Here is a 27,388-nt window from a genome sequence, read left to right as displayed (position 1 = left end):
TATATTAGCTTCACCTCTAAAAAGAGGGTTTCTAAGCATTATATACTCTGGCTTAAGCTTCATTAGTCAATAGCAACACAGCATTTATAAATAATGGGGAACAAGGAACCATTTATCTTAACAAAACAACTATTAAATTATACAAATGGGGACATTACTCTGGGCATTCTGCTTGTCAATATTTTACTTTTTCAAAAAATTTGTAATAACATATTCATGTAGATAGTTATGATAGCAATATTATGAAATTTGTTAGGATTTGTGGGTTTTAACAAGTATGGTGACTGTTCATATTGCTTTAAAATAGCAATGCAACTTATTTAACTTGAAATTAAAATGAATGCCTTGTCACTTGGTGAAATACATATAAAATTGAGTGTTTATTGTATTTATTTGTTGCAAAGTAAGTTGGACTTTTGTTCTTTTCAGGTTTAAAGAAATGGTGCAATTTTTCTGTGTTAAACCCAAGGGAGGCGACTCCTCTGTTTCCCCTGACTATCTGTTCTCATATTGGTTGGGATTCTGCAAGGAATTCAAGGATTTTTGGAAGAGAGAACAACAGCGTATCGTCAAACAGAGGTGAGGATGCTCACACTGTGTGGAATTGACAGACATTAGCCTGTGATTATTGATGCTTCTAGTGCAAAGTAAACTTCTGAAGACAAACTAAATGGTGGTACATGTACCATATAGTAATTCAGGTTGTAGAAAATACATGTCTTTGTCACTGAATGGTTCAACATATTGCACCAGTATCAGATTTTGACTAAATGATGGTTAAGTTGGGTGTATATTTTCCAGGATAAGGGATAGCGAGAACAAGGTGCAGAAGATCATGGGAAACAAGACGGCTGCTGCTCCCCCCAAGATGGCTCGGAAAGCAGGAGGACTGGTGAGGCCACTGATACTTCAAACTATACAAACAAGAATAGCTCCCCTGGATTGTTATAGGTCCCCAATAACCAATACCAAGTGCTTGTAACCCCTCTGGTGAGGGTACTGAGAGTACACAATATACAGACAAGAATAGGTCCTGCGACACTGTGTTATAATATCCAGTGCTTCTAACCCCTCTAGGGGCGGTGGGGTAGCCTAGTGGTTAAAGCTTTGGCTCGTCACGCCCAAGACCCGGGATCGAATATCACCACATGGGTACAATTTGTGAAGCCCATTTCTGGTGTTCCCCGCCTTGATGTTGCTGGAATATTGCTAAAAGCGGCGTAAAACCAAACTCAGTCAGTCTAACCCCTCTGATTAGGCTTCTGATACTACAACATGTGCAGACAGGTCCCCAGTATGTGTCTCCTCTTTGTAGTTTTCTTTGGATATTGTCCCCAGTGTCAGATGTGTGACTCCCCTCACTGGCATTCAAGGTCTAAATATGTCCCTTTATACCTGATGACAGGATCGGTATCCATACTTGTCTCTCTATAGAGATTGGGACAGGATAGGTCCCCTGTATGCTATACTTGTCTCTCTATAGAGATTGGGACAGGATAGGTCCCCTGTATGCTATACTTGTCTCTCTATAGAGATTGGGACAGGATAGGTCCCCTGTATGCTATACTTGTCTCTCTATAGAGATTGGGACAGGATAGGTCCCCTGTATGCTATACTTGTCTCTCTATAGAGATTGGGACAGGATAGGTCCCCTGTATGCTATACTTGTCTCTCTATAGAGATTGGGACAAGATAGGTCCCTGTATGCTATACTTGTCTCTCTATAGAGATTGGGACAAGATAGGTCCCTGTGTGCTATACTTGTCTCTATAGAGATTGGGACAGGATAGGTCCCCTGTATGCTATACTTGTCTCTCTATAGAGATTGGGACAGGATAGGTCCCCTGTATGCTATACTTGTCTCTCTATAGAGATTGGGACAAGATAGGTCCCCTGTATGCTATACTTGTCTCTATAGAGATTGGGACAGGATAGGTCCCCTGTATGCTATACTTGTCTCTCTATAGAGATTGGGACAGGATAGGTCCCCTGTATGCTATACTTGTCTCTCTATAGAGATTGGGACAGGATAGGTCCCCTGTGTGCTATACTTGTCTCTCTATAGAGATTGGGACAAGATAGGTCCCCTGTATGCTATACTTGTCTCTATAGAGATTGGGACAGGATAGGTCCCCTGTATGCTATACTTGTCTCTCTATAGAGATTGGGACAGGATACTCTGTCTCTCTGTAGAGATTGGGAGAGAAGATAGGTCCCCTGTATGCCATACTTGTCTCTCTATAGAGATTGGGACAAGATAGGTCCCCAATATGCCATACTTGTCTCTCTGTAGAGATTGGGACAAGATAGGTCCCCTGTATGCCATACTTGTCTCTCTATAGAGATTGGGACAGGATAGGTCCCCTGTATGCTATACTTGTCTCTCTATAGAGATTGGGACAGGATAGGTCCCCTGTATGCCATACTTGTCTCTCTATAGAGATTGGGAGAAGATAGGTCCCCAATATGCCATACTTGTCTCTCTATAGAGATTGGGACAGGATAGGTCCGCTGTATTCTATAGTTGTCTCTCTATAGAGATTGGGACAAGATAGGTCCCCTGTGTGCTATACTTGTCTCTCTATAGAGATTGGGACAGGATAGGTCCCCTGTATGCTATACTTGTCTCTCTATAGAGATTGGGACAGGATAGGTCCCCTGTATGCTATACTTGTCTCTCTATAGAGATTGGGACAGGATAGGTCCCCTGTATGCTGTACTTGTCTCTCTGTAGAGATTGGGAGAAGATAGGTCCCCTGTATGCCATACTTGTCTCTCTATAGAGATTGGGACAAGATAGGTCCCCAATATGCCATACTTGTCTCTCTGTAGAGATTGGGACAAGATAGGTCCCCTGTATGCCATACTTGTCTCTCTATAGAGATTGGGACAAGATAGGTCCCCTGTATGCTATACTTGTCTCTCTATAGAGATTGGGACAGGATAGGTCCCCTGTATGCCATACTTGTCTCTCTACAGAGATTGGGAGAAGATAGGTCCCCAATATGCCATACTTGTCTCTCTATAGAGATTGGGACAGGATAGGTCCGCTGTATTCTATAGTTGTCTCTCTATAGAGATTGGGACAAGATAGGTCCCCTGTCTGTTTTACTTGTCTCTCTATAGAGATTGGGACAAGATAGGTCCCCTGTATGCTATACTTGTCTCTCTATAGAGATTGGGACAAGAAAGGTCCCCTGTCTGTTATACTTGTCTCTCTATAGAGATTGGGACAAGATAGGTCCCCTGTATGCTATACTTGTCTCTCTATAGAGTTTGGGACAGGATAGGTCCCCTGTATGCTACATGTCTCTCTGTAGAGATTGGGACAAGATAGGTCCCCAATATGCCATACTTGTCTCTCTATAGAGTTTGGGACAGGATAGGTCCGCTGTATTCTATAGTTGTCTCTCTATAGAGATTGGGACAGGATAGGTCCCCGTATGCTATACTTGTCTCAAGTGTATGGAATTCCTAATCAGGTAAGGTTTCCAGTACTACATGTGTGATTACCAGTGGACACTCAAGGGATGTCGTGGACCCCATTATCCAATGCTTGTAGCCCCTTGAGATTCCGGGGCAGAATAGGTCTCCATTACCTCATGATTTCACACACTTTTATCAATTTCTGCATTATCAACAGTAATGACATGGTGAGTGAGTGAATCTTGCTAAACAGCGCATCAGCAATTTTGCAGCTATCTGCAGCGAAACATGAGAGAAGGTTACTGTGAATTCATTGTTACCATAGAGGTATCTGTGAAGCAAAATAGGACATGAATGATATACTTAAACTTCTTGAAGGTTTATGTCAAATCTGATACAGAAAGTAACATTCCCCGCAGAGTTGTCTCCCTTGGTCAGATAGGTGATTTGACTCTTTACAGCTGATTGTAGATCATAGGTCTTTCATGAGCTAAACTATGGAAATCACAGTTTTCATGGATATCATAAAAGTATTAAATGCAAAGTCCAGGACTCTGATCCAAAATTTATCTAAAGCATCAAGTTGTTGTAATTGTTTTTTTAATAATTTTCTTGTTATGATAATATATATATGTCTAAAGTAGGTGATGTGAAACATTTTAAAATGAGTCATATGATCCACACTTTTTGACTTTCACTTTCATCCATAACAAGTCCTATCCTGTAGGGGTGCAAGGGACCCAGAGATTTTATGTTTGCTCTTATCTGTGTAGAGCTATGTCCTGCCAACACCAGAGAATATTAATACCAGTTTCTTCTTAGTTATGATTTGATCTGTCCGTCACCATCAGGGTACAAGTGGAAGGTTGTTGATCAAAGTGTTTTGTTATGAACTTCTGATGCCATGATAGCAACATCTTCTGACAATATGACATGCTTTATGTTTGCAGAAAGACCGGCTAGCACAGAAAGGATTGCTGGGTTGAAAGTCATGGTAAGATCTTCATACAATATTTCATAAAAAGGATGGTTTAGATATATGTTGCAAAGCTTTTAGAATTAGCTTTTAGAATTAGCTTTCACATATTATCATTACCTGTGTTTAGAATGTTATTGTATAGATAACCAAGAAACAAGGTGCACACAACATTTTGACTTGCTCACGGCAGTCTTGCCATGTTCAAAGGGTAATTCATCTGATGGTTTGGTTGTGTGTTTTGTCTTTAAGTTTGGGGAGCCCTGAGACAGGAAAGCAATAAATAGCACACAGTCTAAGGGCTTTAACATTCTGTATGTTTAATGTCATATCCTTTCTGTTTTCTTACATATATCCTGGATGGAAATCAGAAAAATAATTATTCAAGGGAGACAACTTTTGTCACTTTGCTAACTCTTTCACTATGTTCACAAACAGTAGGATTTTGTTTTGTAATTTATAGGAACAGAAGTCGACATTATCAGTGATTATTATTATAAATGGCACAGTAGTATTGATAAATTCAGTTACCACTCCTGTAAGCTTACTTTGTACAAAGATGAATATATATACTAATGAATGTATAGTTTGATTGATGGGTGTACAGGTGAATGGATGCAGGGTTTAATGGATGAGTGTGTAGATGCAAGCATTAAAAAGTTAATCATTTGGTGTGTAGAAGAATATATTCAGGATTTGATTGATGGGTGGATTACTGATTTGAATGAAATGTGTACATGAATAAGTTAATGATTTCAATGATGGGTGTGTACATGTGTGGACTAATAATTCAGCTGATGGGTGTGTAGTTTGGTGGACTGGTGTGGGGAGTAATGATCTCATTGATGGGTTGATAGATTTGGGTTGATCAATGGATTTAATTGATGGGTTTGTAGATGGGTTGATCAATGATTTAATTGATGGGTTTGTAGATGGGTTGATCAATGATTTAATTGATGGGTTTGTAGATGGATTGATCAATGCTTTAATTGATGGGTTTGTAGATGGGTTGATCAATGATTTAATTGATGGGTTTGTAGATGGATTGATCAATGGTTTGATAGATGGGTGTGTAGATGGGTTCATCAATGATTTGATAGATGGGTGTGTACATGTGTGGACTAATAATTCAGCTGATGGGTGTGTAGTTTGGTTGACTGGTGTGGTGATGATCTCTTTGATGGGTTTGTAGATGGGTTGATCAATGATTTAATTGATGGGTTTGTAGATGGATTGATCAATGATTTGATTGATGGGTTTGTAGATGGGTTGATCAATGATTTGATGGATGGGTTTGTAGATGGACTGATCAATGATTTGATGGATGGGTTTGTAGATGGGTTGATCAATGATTTAATTGATGGGTTTGTAGATGGATTGATCAATGCTTTAATTGATGGGTGTGTAGATGGATTGATCAACACTTTAATTGATGGGTTTGTAGATGGGTTGATCAATGCTTTAATTGATGGGTTTGTAGATGGGTTGATCAATGATTTAATTGATGGGTTTGTAGATGGATTGATCAATGGTTTGATAGATGGGTGTGTAGATGGGTTCATCAATGATTTGATAGATGGGTGTGTACATGTGTGGACTAATGATTCAATTGATGATGGGTGTAGATGGGTTGATCAATGTTTGGTTGACTGGGGTGGGGGTGATGATCAATGATTTAATTGATGGGTTTAGATGGGTTGATCAATGATTTAATTGATGGGTTTGATGGGTAGATGGATTGATCAATGATTTAATTGATGGGTTTGTAGATGGATTGATCAATGATTTGATGGATGGGTTTGTAGATGGGTTGATCACTGGTTGGTTTATTTGATGGGTTTGTAGATGGATTGATCAACACTTTAATTGATGGGTTTGTAGATGGGTTGATCAATGCTTTAATTGATGGGTTTGTAGATGGGTTCATCAATGATTTAATTGATGGGTTTATAGATGGGTTGATCAATGATTTGATAGATGGGTGTGTAGATGGGTTGATCAATGATTTGATGGATGGGTTTGTAGATGGGTTGATCAATGATTTGATGGATGGGTTTGTAGATGGGTTGATCAATGATTTGATGGATGGATGGGTTGATTGTAGATGGGTTGATCAATGATTTGATAGATGGGTTTGTAGATGGGTTGATCAATGATTTGATAGATGGGTTTGTAGATGGATTGATCAATGATTTGATAGATGGGTTTGTAGATGGATTGATCAATGATTTGATAGATGGGTTTGTAGATGGATTGATCAATGGTTTGATAGATGGGTTTGTAGATGGGTTGATCAATGATTTGATAGATGGGTTTGTAGATGGGTTGATCAATGATTTGATAGATGGGTTTGTAGATGGATTGATCAATGGTTTGATAGATGGGTTTGTAGATGGGTTGATCAATGATTTGATAGATGGGTTTGTAGATGGGTTGATCAATGATTTGATAGATGGGTTTGTAGATGGGTTGATCAATGATTTGATAGATGGGTTTGTAGATGGGTTGATCAATGATTTGATAGATGGGTTTGTAGATGGTTGATCAATGATCAATGGGTTTGATAGGATGGGTTTGTAGATGGACTGATCAATGATTTGATGGATGGGTTTGTAGATGGGTTGATCAATGATTTGATAGATGGGTTTGTAGATGGGTTGATGAATAGATTTGATGGATGGGTTTGTAGATGGGTTGATCAATGATTTGATAGATGAGTTTGTAGATGGGTTGATCAATGATTTGATAGATGGGTTTGTAGATGGGTTGATGATTAGATTGATGGATGGGTTTGTAGATGGGTTGATGATTAGATTGATGGATGGGTTGATGATTAGATTGATGGGTGGGTTGATGGCCTGATTAATGATTTCATTGATTGGTGTGCAGATGAATGGATTGATAAATGGATCGATGGACGAATTTGATAGATGATAGAAAACTGATGGGTAGAAATATTGATTACTGTATAAATGGTTTGCCTAGCAGATGGTTTGTCAATGAATGTTTCCAATTTCCACCAATATCCTTATCACAGGTAATACCAATACACATACCAATGTCTTGAACTGTGTCATCTTTCCCCAGATAGAAAAATACAAGATAACATTTTTATTCTGAATATGATGATAGGTTTGATGGTGGTGTCATAAGTAATATTGATTAGGTTCAAGTAAATCCTTTAAGTGACTGTTAGTACATTCAGTGCAGCTAAACTGATGGGATGACTTGGCTGTGTTAATCACCTGCACTGAACTCCATCATCCTCTGTCCAGTAAGTGGTCACACGTACTTACATTATTACTTATCTGTATTCTGGCATGGAGAAGGCTTTGTACATAGGGAATGTCATGACTGAAGAAACACATTATGTGCACACCTAGTGAACTCTCAGTTTGACTCCCCTCATTGCTGTCAGAGCTGAGAAACTAGGGGATAAATTGCATATGTCAGTGGCATCTAAATCAAAGCAGTTGTTGTTCTGGAGTATGTGATCTCTAAACCTACTGGCATTTGAATTTGTTCTGTCCCAAGAATGTGGGCATTTGGGACTGGTTTTGATTTGCATTGATTTCTAGCACAATAGCATCTCGATTATCAATAAATATATGAATAAAAATATTTTGTTTTTTAATATTCAGATGTTTCCTTTAAATAGTTGGGGCGGTGGGGTAGCCTTGTGGTTAAAGTGTTCGCTCATCTTACCAAAGACCTTGGTTCGATTTCCCACATGGGTACAATGTGTGAAGCCCATTTCTGGTGCCCCCTGCCATGATATTGCTGGAATATTGCTTAAAGCAGCATAAAACCATACTCACTCTTTTAAATAGCTAAGAACCTGGAGACACTGGATCCCTCCTGATATCAGGTACCCTGTCAATCCAGGCAGGGGGATATATCCACTCCTATATGCTACATCCAGAACCTGTCGATAACCCCTACCCTGCCCCTAGGACCCTGTTTCTACCCCATTACCTACATCAAGAGCCTGCCCCACTCCTATATGCTACATCCAGAACCTGTCCATAACCCCTACCCTGTCCCTAGGACCCTGTTTCTACCCCATTACCTACATCAAGAGCCTGCCCCACCCCTATATGCTATATCCAGAACCTGTCCATAACCCCTACCCTGCCCCAAGGACCCTGTTTGTACCCCATCCTGCCCCTACACCTAAATGCTATAGCAAGCACCATAGCCCTACCTACATCTGGGCCCCTGTACTTATCACATTACCAATATCCTGCACATGTTAAGATCTGGAGTAATCCAGGTTTCTTGTATCAAATGATTAATGGGATCTGGTGGTCCGGCTCATTGACTTGGTTGATGCGTGTTATCATATCCAAATTGTGTAGATCAGTGCTCATGATGTTAATCGCTGGATTGTCTTGCAAATGACTTGATTATTTACAGACTGCCTGAATATAACTGGGACACTGCTGAGTGTGGCTATGAAACAACCAACAGACATTTATTCCTCATCCTGTCCCTAACCCAATACCTACAATTAGGAACCAATAGTGACATCGTCCTATTAAATCTTCAAATAGCAGAAAGCAGACAAACTCATTTTATAGTATCCATGCCAAGGTTCTGAGAGAATGGCCTATAAGATTATGTTCAGGATTGTAATGCATCTTAACCCATGTGGGCAGGTGATGAGAGGGTGTTCACTCTAACATGTCACTGACATTTCCCTGGCCATAGGCCTATCCACTTCACTGAACACTCTGCCCCTGATCAGTGTCCCTATATCTTACATCGATAAGCACTTATTCAGACCCTGTTGTCCTTCTTTCCTATAGCACCTGGGGGCGGTGGGGTAGCCTAGTGGTTAAGGCGTTCGCTCGTCACGCCGAAAACCCGGGTTCGATTCCCCACATGGGCACAATGTGTTAAGTCCATTTCTGGTGTCCCCCGCCGTGATATTGCTGGAATATTGCTAAAAGCGGCGTAAAACTAAACTCACTCACTCACTCCTATAGCACCTGACCCCACTCACTCACTCCAGTCATGATCCAGAATCAAGCATCTCTCTTGTAGAATCCTGTAATCCTCAATTGTCCTTATATCCCTAATCCTTTACCTGCATCAAGTGGGTGGTGGGGTAGTCTAGAGGTTAAATCGTTCGCTCCTCAGGTTAAAGACCCGGGTTTGATTCTCCACATGGATACAATGTGTGAAGCCCATTTCTGGTATCCCCCTCCCATGATATTGCTGCAATATTGCTAAAAGCAACATAAAACTAAATTCACTCACTCACTTAATTCATCAAGCCCCCAAACCCTACCCCTCCTTCATTCCCCACACCCAGTATCCTGCTTATTCCATCCTACCCTCATACACTGTAAACTAGCGACTCTTCTCTACCATTCTACACAAAGTCTTCTTCCCTATTTTCACAACCTGTAAATACTCTACCCAACCTTCTTCATTCCCTCCTTACATACCTACCATACAATACTGTACCCTCCTTACCCAAGACTCAGTGCCCTTTTCTCTCTTGCTTCTCTGACCCGTGAAGATCCGGGGTAGAATAGGTCTTCAGCCCTCCTAAAAAGCGACTATCTTGTCGTGAAGAGGCTAATTAACGGGATCGGTGGTCAGTTTCGCTGACTTGGTTGACACATGTCATCGGTTCCCAATTGCGCAGATCGATGCTCATGCTGTTGATCACTGGATTGTCTGGTCCAGACTCGATTATTTACAGACACCTATAGCTGGAATATTGCTGAGTCGGCTGCCTAAACTCTCTCACTCTCTCTCTCTTGCTTCTCTCATACACATACTACCTTCCTTCTTATCTTTAGACCCAGTACCCTCATTCCTACCTGGTCACCCACTACCTTCTTCTTATCCCAAGACCAACTACCTTGATTCCTACATGGATACCCTCTAACACCAGTTGGACACTACCCTTATTTCTACTATCCTTTTCACCCTTACAACCACTACCCTGACTCCTAACCATACACTTACTACACTCCAGCAGAAGACACCTACTACCCTCCTCTCTCTTGCTTTTCTAATACACCCACTACCTTCCTTCTTATCCTTAGACCCACTTCCCTTATTTCTACCTGGTCACCCACTACTTTCCTTCTTAACCTTAGATCCACTTCCCTTATCCCTACCTGGTCACCCACTACCTACCTTCCTTCTTATCTTAGACCCACTACCCTCATTTCTACCTGGTCACCCACTACCTTCCTTATTATCCTTAGACCCACTTCCCTTATTCCTACCTGGTCACCCACTACCTTCCTTCTTATCCTTAGACCCACTTCCCTCATTCCTACCTGGTCACCTACTACCTTCCTTCTTATCCTTACACCCACTTCCCTTGTTCCTACCTGGTCACTCACTAACTTTCTTCTTATCCTTAGACCCACTTCCCATATTCCTACCTGGTCACCTACTACCTTCCTTCTTATCCTTAGACCCACTACCCTCATTCCTACCTGGTCACCTACTACCTTCCTTCTTATCCTTACACCCACTACCCTCATTCCTACCTGGCCACCCACTACCTTCCTTCTTAACCTTAGACCCACTTCCCTTATCCCTACCTGGTCACCCACTACCTACCTTCCTTCTTATCTTAGACCCACTAACCTCATTTCTACCTGGTCACCCACTACCTTCCTTCTTATCCTTAGACCCACTTCCCTTATTCCTACCTGGTCACCTACTACCTTCCTTCTTATCCTTAGACCCACTACCCTCATTCCTACCTGGTCACCTACTACCTTCCTTCTTATCCTTACACCCACTTCCCTTGTTCCTACCTGGTCACTCACTAACTTCCTTCTTATCCTTAGACCCACTTCCCTTGTTCCTTCTTATCCTTACACCCACTTCCCCTGTTCCTACCTGGTCACTCACTAACTTCCTTCTTATCCTTAGACCCACTTCCCTTGTTCCTTCTTATCCTTACACCCACTTCCCTTGTTCCTACCTGGTCACTCTCTAACTTCCTTCTTATCCTTAGACCCGCTACCCTTGTTCCTTCTTATCCTTACACCCACTTCCCTTGTTCCTACCTGGTCACACACTAACTTCCGTCTTATCCTTAGACCCACTACCCTTGTTCCTACCTGGTCACTAACTAACTTCCTTCTTGTCCTTAGACCCACTTCCCTTGTTCCTACCTGGTCACTCACTAACTTCCGTCTTATCCTTAGACCCACTACCCTTGTTCCTACCTGGTCACCTACTACCTTTCTTCTTATCCTTAGATCCACTACCCTCATTCCTACCTGGTCACCCATTACCTTCCTTCTTATCCATACCTGACTACTCTCACCCAACACTTCATACAACTCCATGTAACTCCTACTGACTGGCTGTAGTAACAGAAGGAACAATTCCACATGTCAGTACTGTATAGTTACCTCCCTTTCTGCCCGCCACTGACCCCCATTGTAGCAGGTGTGATCAGTCAGTGTCTAGGGGGTGGGAGCATATCGGGAGAAGTATTGCTCCTGATACATCAAAGATAGACTAATTAGCTTGCAGTTGAGTGCACTCCCATTCATAAACATCACCTAATGTGGGAGTCTTCACACAGAGACAAATCATTCTCACATGGGGCAGAGGTCCTTGAGCAGCGGTTTGATAACCTGAGAGAAGTGATGGGGTGTCAGGGTCATGTCTTGATCAGCCAAAGGGCTGTGAGGCAAACTTACATTCTTTCTGCCTCCAACTATACATCAGTCTGAACGGTTCTATTAGTAAGAGTTCCTCAGACAGCAGGTTTCGAGACCCAAGGAGATGGAGTTAACTGCTGTGAACGTGGTGCTCATCTGTCATTTCTACATGTGTCTTCACAGTTACATGTTTACCTGGAAGGTGCATGTATGAGATGCTTGTGGTCATTTTCTTAAAATTGCTAAAAATATGATTATTTCTGATCAACAATACACAACTGGCCCAGTCTTCCTAGACTGTTTAGTTAACTCAGGTGATGTACATGGGGTTGTAACACCTTAATTTCAAACAGTTTACTCTGTATTTGATGTTGCTGTTAAAACCCAACTACTGAATATTCCAAAAACAAATGTTGAATTATCCACATATACACATTGAAAGGATGGCTGAAAATTACTGAGCCTAACTAAGATGGAGTGAGGGAGTTTTGTTTAATGTCGCACACAGCAATATTCCAGCTACTAGTTAGTATATGGAGGTAGTCTGTAAATAATTGAGTCTGCACCAGACAATCCAGTGATCAACAGCATGAACATCAATCTGCCCAAATGGGAACTGATGACAAGCGTCAACTAAGCCAGCAAGTCTTGACCACCCAGTCGCCTCTTACAACAAGCATGGGTTACTGAAGATCATTTCTAACCTGGACCTTCACGGGTCTGTGAGTGAGTGAGGTTTTATGCAACCTTATTGATGTTCCACCAAGATCGCAGCAGGGGAACACCAAATATGGGCTTCACACATTGTACCCATGCAGAGAATCAAATTGACGACGAATGAACACTTTCAGCATGAGGCTACCCTACCGCCTGTATGATGGCAGGAGTTGATGGAATTGTTTGCTTGTTATATTATCCCACATAATCCATGTTTAACTCCATACACTTCTACTCAAGATTTTGGATTGCCTTGATCCCACTTACACTGAAGGCTTCCTCCAGGTGGTCTAAGAAGTCCTTCACAGCAGAAATGATGTCAGTTTCATTACCATAATGCTTTCAGACTTCTTTCTCTACATTTTCTCCTCCCTTAAAGAACCAATCTCAGTGTAAATCCTTAATGAACATACTGTTATTGAAATGTTAAAATAGAGAGTATGAGTGGTTGATAATGCAATTTAGAGTATTTTGGGTAAAAATCCCATCTAATATACATCACTCCTTGTCATGCAAAATCCTGACAAATTCTCTTGAGTTCTTGCGGGTAATGCATTCAATAGAATGCAGTTCCTTAAGTCTTCATCAAACTGAACCAGATCTGGCATATAGATGTGTAATTTGTCATTGTCATTGTGTCTGTCGTGAGCGAATTTGATTAAGTGATTGGAGTTAACAGATAAATAAATGTTAACTGATTTATCTGTTAGCCCGTGTGACAGTATGGGAGGAACTCTTCGTCCTTACAGAAGTTAATTAGATGACCCCCAGGAGCCACAAACCCATGCCTCTGTCTCACAGTCAGCAAGATTAATGTAGCCTACTGAATGAGGCCTCTGTCTGCTTTGAAACATTCTTGACATTTCTACAAACTTATCTTTATTAAAACTTCATAATATTAACTAAATTCCTTTAAAATGACCTTTGTGCCATTGTCTTGAACTGTTTAAAGTTTGGGTTTTTTTCCTTGAGTGAATTAGCTGATTAATCCTGCCTTTCTGACATTTATTTTATTTGAAAACAGGATAGTTATTTAAACTGTCTTATCTGATCTTCCTTTTGATGGTAAATTTGACATTTATTGATCATATACTTTTAAAAGTAAATTGTCCAACATCCATGTCCAAAATTTTATTAGAAGCACATAATCTATTCAAAATATCATAATAGCTGAGGGAACAACCCTTTCTAAGTTTTTAAAGAGACAGGATTTGTATAATGTACTATTTACAAAGAAGATAATCTTTGTTTTTATAATAGGTTAAAGAAAGACATTAGAGTGTACTGTATGAAGTAGACAAGCTCTTCCAAATGCCGACTGGAGCCACCGGTCCTATTAGCCGATTACTGCAGATGTAAAGTTGTCATGTAGAGGTGGATATAAAGTAAAACATCCCAACCTGAGACAGCCGTCATAAACTGGAGCCTCTATCATGGCAGCATTTGTTTATAGAACTGGGCTATCTTGATAATCCTTCTTGTGCAATCTTGTTGAATGTTATCACTGGAGATTAGCTTTGTCAAAATACCCTGCAATTGTGGTTTGTGGTAAAATTGTTGGGTATATGTGTCAGTTACCGGAAGGGAAGGTCCTGTCTTGCTGGAAAATAGTAAAGATGTTTGTAGAAGGTGTAAGGGTTTAGTGATAACGACAGTGAGAGAGTAGAGTTTAGTAATGCTTAAGCAGCCTTACTACATGAAGGGGCCACAAGGAATGGGGAATCAAACCCAGGCAGTGGGAGTCTGTTTAATGCTGTGAAAGGGTAATTATATTGCACATGCACTGATTCATCAAACTTGTTTCCTGTTAGGTTGTCAGTATGCCTGTATATATCGTTTGGATTGAACCAACTGACTCCTTTTAAACTGAACAAAGAGCTGAATTAAGCCTGCAGTGAGCTAGTTTGATTTGTAGCGCTATACAGAACACTTATTATTATTATTATTATCAGAACTGGAACCGGGGGGAAATTTAGACTTGCTTTGTTCAGGTTTTTAACATTGCAGAAAGGGCTGGGTGGAAGTTTAAAAATGTGGTTCAGGGACTCTTGAGACAGACTGTCCCCAGGGGTTGCTATGGAAACTGAGTTACATCTCATTACATTACATCTCAGTCTGAGCTGGCTCATCACAAAGTTCTTATTTAGCATGACATGTCTCCTGTCATAAGATGTGTCATGCACATACCTACAGATGAACAGATGTTATAGGTATACAAGCAGTATCTTTGTAGCACTAGATCCTGTGACACCAGCAACCCAAACAAAGACTGTGAAGTGTCAAGCAGAGTCTGTCTGCTGATACTGTTCAAGCAGATGGCCTTTCATTTTCTTGGTTAACTGATCAATAACAACCAAATTCACCTGTAAAATTCAATGAAACTTGTTAAAATTTAATCTAACTTGTCCATCTCATCTGTTTTGAAGGATTAGAAAAGTAAGAAACTATATTATAATACACAACCAAAAATACTGTTTATCAATCAACTATGATGGATGCAATGATTTGTCACCTATTTACCCCTATTATATGTTCAAGATGAATGGAACATTTATGGCCATGACCTTTGGAAATTTAATGCTAAAATCTCTGGCAACTGCAAACTTGGGCTTCATAGAACCAACTTTTCTTTCTGCAACAAAAGAGAATTGAGAGATCATCATATTACCTACTGAACTGTCACTGACTCATACAATGCCAACAATGATCAGATGCACAAGTTCACTTATACATTTTACCCTATCAAATCTTGTTCAGGTAAATACATTTATATTTAGTTCAGATATAGAGTCATCTTATTCTATGCCACTTACTTGTAACTAACATTTTAATAATGTTTTTCTTAAAATGGCAGTTCTTTCCTTTGAAAACGTTTCATCAAACGATATATCAACCATGAAAGGTGGTAGTTTCTTAATACACAAGGTTTATCAACCATGGTGGTTAAATGCTAAACCCCATGAGACATATTACCCATCTTCTAAAATGTCTCAGTTATCAACATTTTCCCATTTTGTGAGGAATATGTTCTCTTAAGTCAATGAAATATTGTGCTAGCCAACTGTATCCTTGACATGTGTGTTATCTTCTGACATAATGCAATTATCCTGTTGATACACTGCAATCTCATAAACACTCTTTAAGTATACTTTAAACTACATTCATTATGCATGTATGGATGACATACGCCAAGATGTCTGAGTCGGTGTTTGAATTTCCCCTTCCGTTCTGTATCTCAAAAGCAAAATCAGATCATCTTCACATAAATCAATGTAAGTAGTAATTTCACTCAACAGCCTCACCCAACCTTCATACAACATTATCTAGATCACCATCTTTGCCCCCACCAGTCTGTCACCCCTACCTACCAGTACGTTGTTGGTCCCTCCAAGAACTCCATCTTGACTTCACCTCTGTCAAACCTCAACCAATACTGCTGGTCCCACCTAGAATGATCTTGATCTCCCCTCTGTGTAACCTACAGTGCTGGTTCCACCTGGATCTCTACCGCTTCCCACCGCTTTGTAACTTCAACCTCCTCTGCTGGATGCAGCCTACAGTGCTGGTCCCACCTAGAACTCTATCATGATGTCAACCTACAGTGCTGGTCCCACCTAGAACTCTATCTTGATGTCAACCTACAGTGCTGGTCCCACCTAGAACTCTATCTTGATGTCAGCCTACAGTGCTGGTCCCACCTAGAACTCTATCTTGATCTCAGTCTACAGTGCTGGTCCCACCTAGAACTCTATCTTGATCTCAGCCTACAGTGCTGGTCCTACCTAGAACTCTATCTTGATCTCAGCCTACAGTGCTGGTCCCACCTAGAACTCTATCTTGATCTCAGCCTACAGTGCTGGTCCCACCTAGAACTCTATCTTGATCTCAGACTACAGTGCTGGTCCTACCTAGAGCTCTATCTTGATCTCAGTCTACAGTGCTGGTCCCACCTAGAACTCTATCTTGATCTCAGACTACAGTGCTGGTCCTACCTAGAACTCTATCTTGATGTCAGCCTACAGTGCTGGTCCCACCTAGAACTCTATCTTGATCTCAGTCTACAGTGCTGTCCCACATAGAACTCTATCTTGATCTCAGCCTACAGTGCTGGTCCCACCTAGAACTCTATCTTGATCTCAGTCTACAGTGCTGGTCCCACCTAGAACTCTATCTTGATGTCAGCCTACAGTGCTGGTCCCACCTAGAACTCTATCTTGATCTCAGCCTACAGTGCTGGTCCCACCTAGAACTCTATCTTGATCTCAGTCTACAGTGCTGGTCCCACCTAGAACTCTATCTTGATCTCAGCCTACAGTGCTGGTCCTACCTAGAACTCTATCTTGATCTCAGTCTACAGTGCTGGTCCCACCTAGAACTCTATCTTGATCTCAGCCTACAGCGCTGGCCCCACCTAGAACTCTATCTTGATCTCAGTCTACAGTGCTGGTCCCACCTAGAACTCTACCTTGATCTCAGCCTACAGTGCTGGCCCCACCTAGAACTCTATCTTGATCTCAGCCTACAGTGCTGGTCCCACCTAGAACTCTATCTTGATCTCAATCTACAGTGCTGGTCCCACCTAGAACTCTATCTTGATCACAGTCTACAGTGCTGGTCCCACCTAGAACTCTATCTTGATCTCAGCCTACAGTGCTGGCCCCACCTAGAACTCTATCATGATGTCAACCTACAGTGCTGGTCCCACCTGGAACTCTATCTTGATGTCATCCTACAGTGCTGGTCCTACCTAGAACTCTATCTTGATCTCAGTCTACAGTGCTGGTCCCACCTAGATCTCTATCATGATGTCAACCTACAGTGCTGGTCCCACCTGGAACTCTATCTTGATGTCAGCCTACAGTGCTGGTCCCACCTAGAACTCTATCATGATGTCAACCTACAGTGCTGGTCCCAACTGGAACTCTATCTTGATGTCAGCCTACAGTGCTGGTCCTACCTAGAACTCTATCTTGATCTCAGTCTACAGTGCTGGTCCCACCTATATCTCTATCTTGATCTCAGCCTACAGTGCTGGCCCCACCTAGAACTCTATCTTGATCTCAATCTACAGTGCTGGTCCCACCTAGAACTCTACCTTGATCTCAGCCTACAGTGCTGGCCCCACCTAGAACTCTATCTTGATCTCAGCCTACAGTGCTGGTCCCACCTAGAACTCTATCTTGATCTCAATCTACAGTGCTGGTCCCACCTAGAACTCTATCTTGATCTCAGTCTACAGTGCTGGTCCCACCTAGAACTCTATCTTGATCTCAGCCTACAGTGCTGGCCCCACCTAGAACTCTATCATGATGTCAACCTACAGTGCTGGTCCCACCTGGAGGTCTATCTTGATGTCATCCTACAGTGCTGGTCCTACCTAGAACTCTATCTTGATCTCAGTCTACAGTGCTGGTCCCACCTAGATCTCTATCATGATCTCAACCTACAGTGCTGGTCCCACCTGGAACTCTATCTTGATGTCAGCCTACAGTGCTGGTCCCACCTAGAACTCTATCATGATGTCAACCTACAGTGCTGGTCCCACCTGGAATTCTATCTTGATGTCAGCCTACAGTGCTTGTCCTACCTAGAACTCTATCTTGATCTCAGTCTACAGTGCTGGTCCCACCTATATCTCTATCTTGATCTCAGCCTACAGTGCTGGCCCCACCTAGAACTCTATCTTGATCTCAATCTACAGTGCTGGTCCCACCTAGAACTCTACCTTGATCTCAGCCTACAGTGCTGGCCCCACCTAGAACTCTATCTTGATCTCAGCCTACAGTGCTGGTCCTACCTAGAACTCTATCTTGATCTCAGCCTACAGTGCTGGTCCTACCTAGAACTCTATCTTGATCTCAGCCTACAGTGCTGGTCCCACCTAGAACTCTATCTTGATCTCAGTCTACAGTGCTGGTCCCACCTAGAACTCTATCTTGATCTCAGTCTACAGTGCTGGTCCCACTTAGAACTCTATCTTGATCTCAGCCTACAGTGCTGGTCCCACCTAGAACTCTACCTTGATCTCAGCCTACAGTGCTGGCCCCACCTAGAACTCTATCTTGATCTCAGCCTACAGTGCTGGTCCTACCTAGAACTCTATCATGATGTCAGCCTACAGTGCTGGTCCCACCTAGAACTCTATCTTGATCTCGGTCTACAGTGCTGGTCCCACCTAGAACTCTATCTAGATCTCGGCCCACAGTGCTGGTTCCACCTAGAACTCTATCTTGATCTCAGTCTACATTGGTGGTCCTACCTAGAACTCTATCTTTATCTCAGCCTACAGTGCTGGTCCCACCTAGAACTCTTATCTTGATCTCAGCCTACAGTGCTGTCCCCACCTAGAACTCTATCTTGATCTCAGCCTACAGTGCTGGTCCCACCTAGAACTCTATCTTGATCTCAGCCTACAGTGCTGGTCCCACCTAGAACTCTATCTTGATCTCAGCCTACAGTGCTGGTCCTACCTAGAACTCTCTCTTGACCCCATCTCTCTGTAGCCTCAACCTACAGTGTTGGTCCCAATTGATTCTTGTCTTGATTTTTGAAGATAAACAAGAGTTAAACAAAAATGTCTCAATTAGGAGACATGATGGCCATTATGCATTGGAACTGTCGGAACATAACCAGAGTTACTTTTGCCCTTGAGTAAGTGGCTCTATAGAGCATCAGTCAAGGTATTCAGTTTGTGAGCATCCATGTAAAAAATGCACAACTCTGGACATTTTAAATGGAAACACTTGCTGGTTTGATATCTACTTAACTTAGGTGTGTTACAAAATATGTTAAAATTTCTTGGGGAAAAAACAGCAGCCAAAGTAATATTCTTAAAAAATGCTGCATTTTATCAGAACACATTGCGGGCAGGATACTTTTTATCTTAATTCAACTCATTGTAGACATTCAACATATTTACTGACACCAGTAGTATTTCCGTATTGTAGTTACAAAGAAAAGTGTCAGGGAGACATATTATGAACCATGTGCAAGGAGATATAGCTTTATCTCTTTCTTTCAATCCCAAATGGTTTATGTTTGTCTTGTACAGATAATGAAACAGGAAGAACATTTTGCTGCTACTGTTATCAGTCAGCTAGGTGTAGGTTCACATTCTAGATACATATATCATTGCTTCCACCACAACCCATCTCTGTATGGGCAGGAGTAGCCATTTGGACAAAGTCTGTCCTTGCAAATCACATGCAGCCTTTGTTATCAAACGCTTTGGAAGTGTTTCAAATTCTGATTTGGTTGAGATGTATGACAACTGTTTATTCTGAACAAAATGTTTTGTGAATGTTTTGAATTGCAGATACCCTTTATCTTCTACATCTGCTCACTCTCTTAGTTCCTTCATCAGCTCCTTCACACCTGCCCACCACCACGACCCTCTCAGTCCCAGCCCTTCTTCACACCTGCCCACCACCACCCTCTCAGCCCCAGCCCTTCTTCACACCTGCCCACCACCACCCTCTCAGCCCCAGCCCTTCTTCACACCTGCCCACCACCACCCTCTCAGTCCCAGCCCTTCTTCACACCTGCCCACCACCACCCTCTCAGCCCCAGCCCTTCTTCACACCTGTCCACCACCACCCTCTCAGCCCCAGCCCTTCTTCACACCTGCCCACCACTACCCTCTCAGCCCCAGCCCTTCTTCACACCTGCCCACCACCACCCTCTCAGCCCCAGCCCTTCTTCACACCTGCCCACCACCACCCCTCTCAGCCCCAGCCCTTCTTCTCAACTGTCAACCACCATCCTTGTTCCCACCCTCAGCTATTCCGACCATGAGCACCAACCCTTCTTGCCCATCCTTCTACCTCACCCTCAACTACCATCCTTGTTCCCAAACAGCCGTTGTTCAGCCCCAACCCTTGTCCCCATCCTCAACCCCTGTGACTCAACACCCACCCTTGTTCTCCACCCTCAACATCAACCCTTGTTCCCAGCTCAGCTGTGCCCCTCAGCCCCAACCCTTGTCCCCATCCTCAACCCCACCATTGTCCTCCAATCCTAATACAATCTTGGAATTTATTATATTGATATTATATTATTATCATTTATAGTGTGACATACCTCTGCCCCACCACCATCCCCACCCATGTTCAAACTAAAGGGTAGGCCTTTATCAAAATCACCACCCTTGCAAATGTCTACAATTTATAAAAAATCCCAATCAAATTAGTTTAAACATTATCATTTATTGTTCAAAACCAAGACATAACATTATTTTTTTCAGATTTAAAGACTTGTTTGTGTTGTATTTAAGCATCAGCTTTGAAAAAATTCAGCACATAAACCAATCATTGACAAATTTTCTGTTTGTAATAATATTACCATTAACATGATTGCCTCTGCAAATGATTTCCTCCTTGTGGGCCTGGAAGCTCCTACCTGTCTTAATTGCTGAGTGAGTAGCATCCCACCTGTTGTGCCCCACCACCCTGCTACAGAGGAGGAGATGGGACCCCCCACATGCATCCACATGTAAACAGCAGCACATGTAGACAGCTTGATCACAGGGAGGGAGAGGAGGTGTCTTGTGCACTGTCTTGTGGGTGGGGATTACTGGTTACTGGTGAGGTAATCATGACCACCATCTTATAACACGGCTATATTTCATAGCTGTTACAGAAAACTTATCCGCCTTAATTGTCAGTATGGAAGCTGATTCACATTAATTTTTTACTCATCAACATAAATTGTTTTGACTGTTAAAAGTTAATTAGGATGTTGGAAAATTATGAAAAATGATTTTACGAAGTTAGAGATAAACTATAAGGGTGTCATCTTTCTCCATGTAATTTGCCTCTGGACTTGAAAGTCATATTGTCAACATCATAAGAGAGTCGTAAAAGAGATTAAATTTGTAAAACTGTGAGTGTTGTACCAGCTTGCCTCCTTGAGCATTTGGCAATGATATCCTGGTACCGTGATCTGGGAGTCTGCGGCCACCATTACCAAGAGGTGCTACGGGAAATGAGACAGTTGTATTTGTTTGTAGTTCTGGTGGTATATTTACCGAGTGAGGATCATACACCTAGGAAAACAAGTTGAGCACATCATTACTTTGAGGTTCCAGTTTAAAAGCTCAGATTGAATTTAGGTCTAGGAGTTCACAATGTTCTTGTTAGCGGCCATCTTGGATGTGATTTTTTCCTCTTTCTCTCTTTTGTAGGTAATCTTGAAAGTTGAGAAAGACCTGGCTATGTCGTGTTATGCAGGTTTCTGTAAACTGTCAATAAACTGCACCTTGGTCTTTGTTGTTACGATTAACGCCAGACTTGTTTTGTCCTGTAGGTGTGGGGGTAAAGACATTGCTCCATTACTGCACAGCCACCAGTGACAGTTGCACTGCTTCTAATATACTTCATAAGCAGCTCTATGTTGTTGTTTTTTCAGTGGTACTTCAGTACGTTCATATTATTTTCACTGCTATTTTTCTTTTACTCACAGTGGAATGTGTTTTTCATTTCAAGACTGGTGATTGTGTGGCATTGATGGTATACATGTTGAATTCACATGTGATTGATGCTCCTTTACTTTCCTGGCATTATATAGTACATGATATCATCATTGGTCATTGTCAAGTCAAGTGAGTGAGTGAGTTGGGTTTTACACCGCTTTTAGCAATATTCCAGCAATATCATGGCAGGGAACACCAGAAATGGGCTTCACACATTGTACCCATGTGGGGAATCGAACCTGGGTCTTCAGCATGAGGAGTGAACGCTTTAACCACTAGGCTACCCCACCGCCCCCTTTTCAAGTCAAGCATTACTGTATCTCAGAGTAAACTATGGATCAATATTCTGAAATTTGCCACATCATTACTGAAGAATTCTACAAAACAATGAGCCTCACAGCTATGGCTGTAATAGATTGATCTCCAAGACAAACAAATAGGCCAAAATATGTACTGATAGCTTGCCGATATTGAGACAAACCAGTGATCAGTATTATCAGCAACACTCTGTAGTGTTGGGGTGCAAAGTAGTGTTGGGAATTGGTTGCTATCTCACAATTGATGATTGCTTCATTATCAACGAACAATCATCGAAAAAATTTGTTAAAAGGCCCAGGTCCCCTTCCAGCTGATGATCTTTCTGTGATTGTCGATAATATATGTGAAGTCTTGTTGGTAAATGTCATGTTTTTAAACCAACTACATCATACATGCATTTTTAGGTTGTTACTGTGAATGCTATGTCTTATGTTAATCTGATGGGAAATATTAATCTATATCAATGACAGTTACGTCTTCTAATTGTGAGTGAGTGAGTTTAGTTTTACGCCGCTTTTAGCAATATTCCAGCAATATCACGGCGGGGAACACCAGAAATGGGCTTCACACATTGTACCCATGTGGAGAATTGAACCCAGGTCTTTAGCGTGATGAGCGAACACTTTAACCACTAGGCTACCCCATCGACCCTCTTCTAATTGTGAATGGGAGTACTACATTTATTCTCTTAATTGCATGGACGTAATGGAGACTTGACATGCATGATGTTTATTCATGCACACATACAATGTCCTTTCTTTTAGGCTCATTCACTGTGAGGAGGAATGGAATCGGCATTTTGTCATGTTTATAGCTTTAAGCCAGTGCTGTGAAACTTAATGAAGCCAATAAACCATGTATTTAATGGAAGGAATTTATTTTCTAGATATATCAGTGACTTGCCTTCTGGTGTACTGGTTGATGAGGACCACTGAATAATCCACCACACTTCTGTTTAACCCCAGGGCAGTTTAACACCTCCTCTATCACATTCAGTGGCACCTAGCTACACACTCTTCAGTATTGTGACATACCAGCGGACAGGGTCATTGTGAGATATTACTATATCACACTGCCTTCTCTGCCTGCCCGGACATCAAGGGTATTGTGTCCATATCAACTTATCATTGCACAATCAATCTAAGAAAGTCATGGGTATTGTGTCAGAGTTTACTTACTTCACTATCGAGGGAAGACATGGGTATTGTACCAATTCTATCCAGTGTCTTCACAGGTACATATTGTTAACAGGAAATTCCAGGATTGATTATCTTGTGATAATAAAAAGTCTTTGACAATCGTGCTGGTTTACATCGAGACACAGACAGATATGTCCTGATACGAGTCATATCTCCTTCTCCCCAGGGTTATGTGATATTAATACATAACACAGTCTAATTTTGAACACAATGCAATTTACAGTTCAGCTGCTTCTCACAGCAGTGCAGTGGTCTGATCCACCCTAATTATGATCCTCTGCACTGATCAAAATTAAGCATGGAAATCAAGGGGTCACTATAATAACGGGGCGGTGGGGTAGAGTAGTGGTTAAAGCGTTCGTTCGTCACACCAAAGACCCGGGTTCGATTCCCCACATGGGTACAATATGTGAAGCCCATTTCTGGTGTCCCCCGCCGTGATATAGCTGGAATATTGCTAAAAGCGGCGTAAAACTAAACTCACTCACTCACTATAATAGCACCAATAATATAAGGTAGAGGACACCTGATGATATAACTGGAATACTATTCACAGCACTGTTGAACCAAGGTGACATATTCACTATAAGATCGAGGTGTAGATGGTCACCAGAATACCATAGAAGACATTAGAGACCTGAGGATCCCTTTAATTTGAACACTGCAGTGTTTGTAGTAATCTGTACCAAACCCTGCCCATGAAGATCACGGTTAGAATTCATCTTCAGTAACCCATGAAGATCACGGTTAGAATTCATCTTCAGTAACCCATGCTTGTCGTAAGAGGCGACTACAGGACCGGGTGGTCAGGGTCGCTGACTTCGTTGACACATGTTATCATATCTTAATTGTGTGTATCAATGCTCATGCTGTTGATCACTGGATTATCTTGTCCAGAATCGACTATTTATAGACCGCAGCCATATAGCTGGAATATTGCTGAGTGCATTGTTGAACAACAAACAACCAAACCAAACTAGTAAAATTTATTGTCAATATTTGAACTACATTAGTTTAGTATCTAGGCCAAAAGAAACTTTTCTGGATTCGGGCTGTAACCTATTCTCTGATTATACTTAAAATATAAGCTTTTTTATTTAGAAATTAGAAAGGAGCCCCAGTGATATGGGAATTTAGAAACTGCTGAGAAATCTTATAATCATATCATTACAGTAAGACTTTGTAGAAGGGAACATCTGGTTCAGGGACAGTGAATTGTTGTGTTGCGACTGAAATACTGTGAGAAGAGGCTTGAACCCATCTCACCCATTAGCAGACTGCAGGGGACTAGGGCTGTTCCTCTAGACATTGTTACCCCAGCAGAGTACCGTCGCTTAATGCATTACCTCCACTGCACTGTGTGATGAGGAGTTGATTTGATACTTGACTGTTCCACACTAGGAAGGGGAGACAGCAAGCTGGGCTGCAGCTACCGCTGTATTATTACCAATACAGCCAATTACTCCCATTTTGTTTCAGAAATGATGATCCTAATATGTGATAGTGTTGAACATGCATGCCATATCAGTAAATTAATGCCGTGTATTAATCATGCTGTGCCCCTAGAACATGAGATATGATTTCTTGATTATGTGGAAGTAGGGACTGGTTTTTAAGGCAGACTGTGTGATTATTGTTATTTGCTTCTCCTTGCCAAATTTATCTACGGGACAGAGCCGAGTGGAGCCGCTCACAGCTTGTGTGTGCCGTTAATTGTACCTGGCCTACCTAGCTGGTCCTCATTAACTTGTTGAAGTCACTGATCTATATTCTCTTTCACAGATGATTGCCGGGACTCCAGTGAGGAGGAGAGAGCATGGAGGGTGTGAAGAGGATGAGGGGCAATAGGGGTGACGGCTGGGAGAAGGGGGGATGCAAGATGAGGGATACGGAGATGGGAGCAGTGCAAGACGATGTTGACGACAAGATTCTCGTGACAATTGATACAATAGAAACATGGATTTGGGACGAGGGATTAGATGGCTTGTGACTGAGAAACTGGGAAAATGAAGATTGAAGATGTCAAATGGCTTTACCTGATTGGCGCATGGAGGAGAGTCTTAAGGAGGAAGGAATGAGAGACTACCTGTGGAGGAAGAGACAGAGTAGGTGGAGGGTGATGGATGATGTCATCCTAAACAGGGAGGTCGATGAGGTCGGAATGATGTTAAGTTATCATACAATGCTCTGTATTGTTTACAGAACAATTCCCTGACTTTCAGTTGTTGAATTTTGACCCATGGATATTGACTTGAATGTTAGTCACATACTTCACAGACACATTTAGCCATGTAGAGTTTCATTGTCACATTATCAAGCATGGTGATGGAGTGGATAGACTACTGTGATCGGTCCACGATTCTTCCAGGTAGGGTGGGATCTCAGAAACCTGAAATACATCTGTGTTATATCTTGTAAGTAGAATTTAATGAAAACATCAGTTTTATTGTAAAAACAGAAAACATTGACAGTAGGCTGTTATTCATAGAAGACACTAGAAGAAAGGGTTTCAAGAGGATCTCTGAGAAAATGGTGAAAGCTGAAGACATGATTCAAGAAAAGAACACTTCTGACAGAGGAGAAAATATATGAAATAGTCAAAGCTTCAAGGAAGAGGAGAAGAGAATGCTTTACAAGAGTTGATGAAAGGGATGATGAATTGGTGCTGTGAAAAAAGCAGGGGGTGGTATTAGAAGTGAAACTGAGTGAGGGTATGAGAAAGAGAGCGTAGGATCAGGAGTAGTCTGTCTCACAGTCCCTGAACCACATTATTTTCCCTACTGCCAAGCCCTCTCTGCAGTGCTAAAGCCCTAAATAAAGCAAGTCTAGATTTCCTCAGGTTCTGAATCTCTGGTCTCCCTGGGGCTCCTTTTCAATTTAAATGGGCTTGTTTGTTACTATCAAAATTATATATATTTAGAGAGTAAGCATTAGTCTAGATCAGGAGAAACAGGGGGATATGAGAAATTAAGGGGTATGGAAAAATGGAGGGAGTTGTTATGAGATATGGTGGGTGTTGTGAGAAATGGAGGGGTATTAGGAGAAATGGAGAGGGGTGGTAGGAGAATTGGAGGGGGGTGGGACTGGGTGAGAGGGCATCTCGCCAGCATCAGCAAGTTGTGGCTCCAGCTAGTCAAGGGTGGGATGTTGGCAAACAAAGTCTAAGGAGCCCCGACCGCCAGTGCTGATCACCTCACAACTGATCACCCTCTCAAACACACGGCTGTCTAGGCAGACTCTCTATTGTGAAGGAGTGCCCTTTAATTTGCTGCTTGTCTTGTTTTGTTTTTGCATCAAATGAAGGGGGACCAGATAACAGGGGCTGGTCGGAGACTGGATGGAGGCAATTCGGGATTATGTTTTCCTGTTTGTAAATAAATAACGCAGACAGTTTTATCTGGAGTCTGATCTGGAGGCAGAAGGAGGCTGGAGGATGATATTCACAGCTGAGATTGTGTGTAGAGAGGATCAGATAGAATGCTTTGATTTATCTGTAAATTAAGATTGTACAAACAACTTTTGTAGAGATCGTTAACAGTTGTGTATGAAAGTGTATATTTTGTATTAATGATACAAGAGCTGGGTCTTTGTACTGATAGTGGAAGATAATAGTCTGAAACTCTTCACTTCA

The 27,388-nt window shown here is 41.8% G+C and overlaps 1 protein-coding gene across 1 annotated transcript; it reads left to right on the top strand.

Moving 5' to 3' along the window:
* Nucleotides 1-435: 435 nt before the first annotated feature.
* LOC124261576 (formin-like) lies at nt 436-26,561 on the top strand. The gene is made up of 4 exons (XM_046695904.1): nt 436-579; nt 802-892; nt 4,377-4,420; nt 25,540-26,561. Exons 1-3 carry the CDS (start codon nt 440-442, stop codon nt 4,410-4,412), a joined length of 267 nt encoding a protein of 88 aa, XP_046551860.1. The 5' UTR covers nt 436-439; the 3' UTR covers nt 4,413-4,420; nt 25,540-26,561.
* The last annotated feature ends 827 nt before the right edge of the window (nt 26,562-27,388 follow it).

Source organism: Haliotis rubra, unplaced genomic scaffold (assembly GCF_003918875.1).
Source record: "Haliotis rubra isolate DU_JTF1 unplaced genomic scaffold, ASM391887v1 Scf80, whole genome shotgun sequence".
Taxonomy (NCBI): Eukaryota; Metazoa; Mollusca; class Gastropoda; order Lepetellida; family Haliotidae; genus Haliotis; species Haliotis rubra.
The sequence above is the reverse complement of the archived record's forward strand: the minus strand, read 5'-3'. Positions and strand labels throughout refer to the sequence as shown.